The sequence below is a fragment of the Buceros rhinoceros genome, unplaced genomic scaffold, assembly GCF_000710305.1.
Source record: "Buceros rhinoceros silvestris isolate BGI_N320 unplaced genomic scaffold, ASM71030v1 scaffold2672, whole genome shotgun sequence".
In the NCBI taxonomy this organism is placed as follows: domain Eukaryota; kingdom Metazoa; phylum Chordata; class Aves; order Bucerotiformes; family Bucerotidae; genus Buceros; species Buceros rhinoceros.
The window spans coordinates 13,479-19,052 of record NW_010400458.1 but is presented as its reverse complement, the minus strand read 5'-3'; the positions used below and the strand labels follow the sequence as shown (position 1 = coordinate 19,052).

General features: G+C 41.5%; 1 protein-coding gene across 1 annotated transcript in view; it reads left to right on the top strand.

The window, feature by feature from the left end:
• The window catches only part of IFT27 (intraflagellar transport 27), a 4,086-nt gene extending 2,025 nt beyond the window's left edge, over positions 1–2,061 (top strand). Inside the window, exons 3-6 of the mRNA XM_010131848.1 lie at positions 48–107; positions 1,060–1,177; positions 1,485–1,594; positions 1,806–2,061. Of these exons, the coding sequence (XP_010130150.1) occupies positions 48–107; positions 1,060–1,177; positions 1,485–1,594; positions 1,806–1,904 (387 nt within the window). The 3' untranslated portion in view covers positions 1,905–2,061. The remainder of the gene's footprint in view (positions 1–47; positions 108–1,059; positions 1,178–1,484; positions 1,595–1,805) is intronic.
• The last annotated feature ends 3,513 nt before the right edge of the window (positions 2,062–5,574 follow it).

Below are 5,574 nucleotides of genomic sequence, written 5' to 3'. Positions count from 1 at the left end.
CACTGCATTTTTCTTGGCAAGAGCCTTCTTTCTGCTTCCGCTTTCAGGAATTCTTCATTTTTGACTCTGCAGGAAAAGATCTATTTTCTGAAATGCTGGAGAAACTGGTAAGTCTTATGTAACAGTCCTCTCCTTCCAAAAAAGTGCTTTTGCTTTGAAGATCTGAACTCACCAGTCTGGCAGCTGTAGCAAACTTTGTCTTTGGTGTAAATGGGAGTAATTACCTCAGTTGCCAATGCATCCTGTTATACCTCTCTAAAACTTGTAAAAGTAATGTAAGAAGTACCTTCCAGAGAAGGAAGGCAGATAGTCATTCAGTTTTCTCACAAAAGAAATAGAGATGATTAACTGAGAATTGCTGTGTGATGTTAGTTAAAGTTATTTTTATTTCTTAGAAAAACATCTATTTTGCTGCTATTCCAGCAAACAGTGGGGTTTTATTGCATTAGAGTGATACGTTTGATCCAACAGAACTCATTGTGTCCTTGAGCACAATACTCCCTTCTTTTTCTTCTTTCTTGCATTTGTGTCCTTGCCTATACAGTTCTCCATTGTGTTATCTCATTTTGAGACATAGGATCCGTTAATTGATGTGAGGTTTCATAAGATGGTTCAGTCTTGCTCTACAATTGCTCTCCAAGAGGCTATCCCACTTCTGCTCTTGCAATAGGTCTGGTTTGCAAGGGACCCTGCTAGAAGCTGGCTCAGCTTCTCAAATTGGAAGAAAACCTTTCAACTTTTTTCCCTAGGATTAATTTTGCACTGAATCAGCATGAAGAATCAGCTTCCCCAGGGATCACATGAGTGCCAGAGCTGATACAAGTAAAGGAGCAGGACCTTGCAGGCTGGAATGGGGAAAGAGAGCAAGACCACCGCTCCCAGTGCCAGCTATCCTTTTAGTCAGCTCGACTGAAATGTGAAGCCTCAGCCAGGGCATAGGTTTCCTGTATGTTAGGCTTTTTATTTTTGTCTTAGCATCTGTGTTTGCTGTGTTTACAGACTGGCTGTTGACCACATCAGTTTCATTAGAACTGACAATGTTCCTTTCTTGCTGTGCAGTGGGAGCAACCCAACGTCCTGTGCCTTGTGTATGATGTCACTGATGAGCAATCTTTCAACAACTGTGCTAAGTGGTTGGAGAAGCTGAGGGCTGCAGCAGTTGGAGTGCACATCCCAGGTAAGAAATGGGTGAGATTCTTGCAGCTGCTTCCCTCTTGTATGACAGCAGTTCTTGCCATTGAAATGTGGCATAGAGGGTTTATTTTAAGCCAAGGGCAGGCATGGCTTCCTCCAACTCATTTTCTTTTATCGCAAAGCAGATGTTTCCTTTTTGGAACCTTTTTTATGTAGTTGTAGACTGTTCTTCACACCTCCAACTTTTTCGGCTACTTCTACAAATGTTCCAGCATTTATTGTTAACAAGTCAGCATTTCCTGGGTGGTTGTTTTTCCTTTTTTCATGCCTTTTTTCTTTTTTCTTTGGAGGTGTCTTAGTGGGGAATAAAACAGACCTGGTTGGTCGTCGAGTTGTGGAGCAGAAACGAGCACAGGAGTGGGCTGAGAAACATGGCCTGGAATACTGTGAGATGTCGGTGGTGAGTATCTGCTCCTTTCACCATCTGTGGAAGTGGATGTTTGTAACATTATCTTCTCTTCCAGGTAAGGAAAGATAATTGGGTGCCCTCTTCCACATTTTTGTCACCTAATTCATCCTTGGTTTTCATCTGTGTTTTGTGAAGCAGTTAGAGCAGAAATAGCCAAATGCTTATTCCATCTGTCATTCACAACTTTCTTATTTCTTTACAGAAGGAGATGAAAAATTTTGAGGCCCCTTTCCACATCCTGGCAAAGTCATTCCACCAACTGTACAAAGAGAAAGTGGAAACTTTTCACTCACTAGCTTGAGGGCTATGAGTGGCATCTTATTCATCCACTAAGCTGCTTCTTGTGCCCAAAATCCTGCAGGATGGAATACAGAGAGAAGAAAAAAGATGGGCTATTTGCTTCTTCATGGTCATCTTCTGGTAATTAAAAATAAACTAGAAATAAGCAAGTGGAAAGATACTCTTCTGAAGTTGCTACCTCAGCATTCCTTTCATGTCCTCTAAGTTGGTTCTCTAGGTTGGAGGAGGCGGGGAGTAAAAGGGGAGGGCAGAATGGAAATTGCCAGCTCTTTGCTTTGCTATTGTTTTGTCTCTTCTCTGATCTGACTTCCTGCTGCTACAAGCAAGGATTTAGAGGTTTGGAAAAGGAGAGAGGAAGCTGACAGGATATTTTTCAATATAAGCAACCAAGCCTCGAAAAATGTACAGTAGGGCAGGGCTGATTTGGCTCTGCCACTTGAAAAGCATTTTCAGTATGAGGTCTATGTCCTAAAATCAACACACAGAGGCTGAGATGTGTGCAGACCGAGCTGCATTTAGGTGTGTTTCTAGGAGTGCCCAGAGTCTGAGGCCTGTTTTAGCAGTGTCACTCTTATCAGTTGTAGGACTGATGTTCTGATGACTAATAAGTGTTTCTGAATCTAGAATCTGGTTCTTTTCCTCAACGTGGCTCACTTTCTCTGCCTGGTAAGAACTGTATCGCATCTCTACCGCTGACACTTGGTAACGCAGTGCCCTCTGCTGGTCTCAGGTCACAAGATTTCTCAAGAAACTACCTCTTTTGAAGCAAGCAGGACTTCCTACATCCAGATTGGCTTATCTGCAAAATGGGGGTCGGATAGCAAGAATACTTCTTTTATTCTGAAGACAAGTCCAAATTTTAAAACAAATTGCCTTTTCTTCATGTCTTTGTCATCTTACATGTTTTTGTGTCATTTTTCTTTTTGTCAGCTGAACTTGGCAATGCTTTGTTCTCATTAGGTTCAGTTCTCAATCCCTTACTAGAATCAGAGTCTGCTTTGTTGTTGAAATTCCCCTGCTTGTCCTTGAATCTCAGATTAAAGACCACAATTCTGATGTTGCTACTGGAAACGGGACTAAGGAAATGAAAGACGGTCTGGCTAAGTTAATCTGACTCAGCCGTGCCTGGCTACAAGTTTTGTATCAGAAAGGGTAAAAGCCTAGAGAGAACTGTTCTTTTGTGTGGAGTTGCACTGATGTTGCACATCTAAGAGTCTATGTGCTAATGTAATATGTGAAAGCATCCGTGGTAAGGTACTGCCTTGTAACTGAGCCTAACACCAAGAAGTTAAAAATTGTAACCTTTCTCTTCTCCCAGATTACATTAGCCTCCCTTGGGCAAGGGAAGCTGAATTTTGTAGAGAGTAAGCACTGAGTGATTTTTCAGGCAGGCTTTTCAGGAATCTGTGTTTCAAGGTTTTTATATGTGCGTTTTATAACCATTTTTATGCCCAGTGCTAGGAAAAGTACATGGGATTGAATGTAAGAAATATGGCTGCAGATGTTGTAGCGGAGTTTATGAAGCACTTCAAGAATCTGGAGAAGCAGCTGGGCTCGTTTCACTGGCAACAGTATGTGGATGCTGGGAATTAGCTAGGGAGCATGAATGCTAGTTAAAGAGGTTAAGTAGGAGCTCAGCCTGCAAGAAAAGAAAATTAATAGGTTCTTTTACTAGAAGCCACCTCAGAAAATGACAGAACCATCTGGGAAAGCTCTTGCTTTCTCCAAAGAAGGAAGGACTACTCCATGGGCTTAGGGTATCTACAAGACTCACTCTTTTTTGAATTGAATTAACATTCCTGGCATTTGTATCTTACATGGACTGTCTTGTTAGTCCTGGGGTGTGTCTTTTGATTTACATAGGCTGAGTAAAGTCTTGCCTGCAGGTGCTGGTACCTCTGACTATTAGGAATAAAGGTCATTCAGGATGCCATGCTGATCTAGTTAAAGAGCTAAAGAAGGTTTGTTTTGATTTGGTAGCTCATTTCCCCCTGTTTCTATTGATGATGTGATTACAACACAAGACAGATATTTTTTCATATTGAAAATAGCATGCCAGGTGTGTATGCCACCTGTGACATCGTTTATAGGGGGATGAACGCCTTGGGAACGGGTGATAGAATTAATCCTATGCAGTCTTTAACCAGGGAGTTCAATCTCTCTGCACCAGAAGGACCTTCCATAACTTCAAATAAACAGTCTAAATGTACCAGAAAGATGAAGATTGGAGAACGCTGTTTCATTAAATGAGTGCAAAAGCTGGAGGATCTCATTAAGGGAATGCTTGCAGTGGTGATTTGTGACTTCTAGGGACGCTGCTTTTGAGAGATTAGTGAAGAAAAATGCATCCCATGCAGGGAAAGATATATTGCCTGGGAGAGGAAAGGTATGAGCTAATTAGCTAGCAGTAGGCATTCACCCACTGCCCCTTTCCCTCTTTCCACAGACCATGACTAGAATTAGAAAAGAGGCTGTATCTAAAGCTTGTTGCCCAACTTGCTTTTCACAGGACTATTTCAAGCACTAACATAGACACAATTTAATGTCCTTCGGAACAGTATGTTTGACAATAACCGTCTCAGTCTTTTGGAATGCATTTTGAAAGCATAATATATTGTCTTCCTGGCTAATGTGCTATACAATACCAGCATGATGTAGGTGATGCTTGTTGCTGTTTTGCTAGCTTGTTTGTGACCTTGGGTGTAGAGGCTAGCAGTGAAGAGTGGGTGGGCAACATGGGAGACAGGTATGGGAGGCTGGTGGAAAACAGTTTTGTGCCTGTGCAAAGGAGTTTAGGGTAGTGATTAGGTGAGCTGGACAAGCACAACAGGTAAGAGTCTGAAGCCATTATTAAGTTTCTCTTACTGTGATCGCTAACTGTTGCGGTCACATCTGTAGAGTGAGGATGCATGTTTGCTGCTTATAGCCTTAGCATCGCTCAGAATTAGAGACATTGTGGAGAACAGCCCGTCTGCTGACCAGGAAGCTTGTTGTCTTCTTACAGCTCCCCTACTTTGTCCAGCTGTGCAGTGCTGCAGGTGCTCAGCATGGGTGTTTACAACCCAGAAGAGATCCAGCTCAACCAGCACTGAAATTTCAAAAGAAGGGTGAGGAAACAAGCAGGCCTTTAAACTTTTTTTTTTTTTTTGAGAGAGAGATACATAGTCCTTCTTTTTCCTGCTTGCTTGTTTATTAGACAAAAAACATTCTTTCCTCCTTGGGGTCCCTCCTTTTACCTTTCCTCTGGTCTTCATGGTTCTGTTGCACAGAACCCTTGTTATACTTGTGCCCTGCTTTACTTAGCTTGATACATCACCAACTGATTTTCTTTTTTATCCTTCTAATTTCTGCATTATCTATTCCCAAGACTGCAAGACGTTTCTTCTTAGAGAGATTAATAGATGAAAGAAAACAAAAGCGGAATTTTTAGTCAAAATGTCTTGGCAGAAAGAACTTTAAGAAGCTGACTGACATTCAGAAATTTTACTGGAAATTCATTTGTGTAAAGTTGTCATATTAAAGATACTTTAATGGTTTTGTTTTGTCTTGCCAGACATATTCTACTGTAGAGTGAAATGCAGAAAGATCCGGTTTTATTGTGGGAGTTAACAGGAGTTTCAAAGCTGATCATACTGTGATAAGATCTGTTCAGTCTTAACAATGGAGTGGTC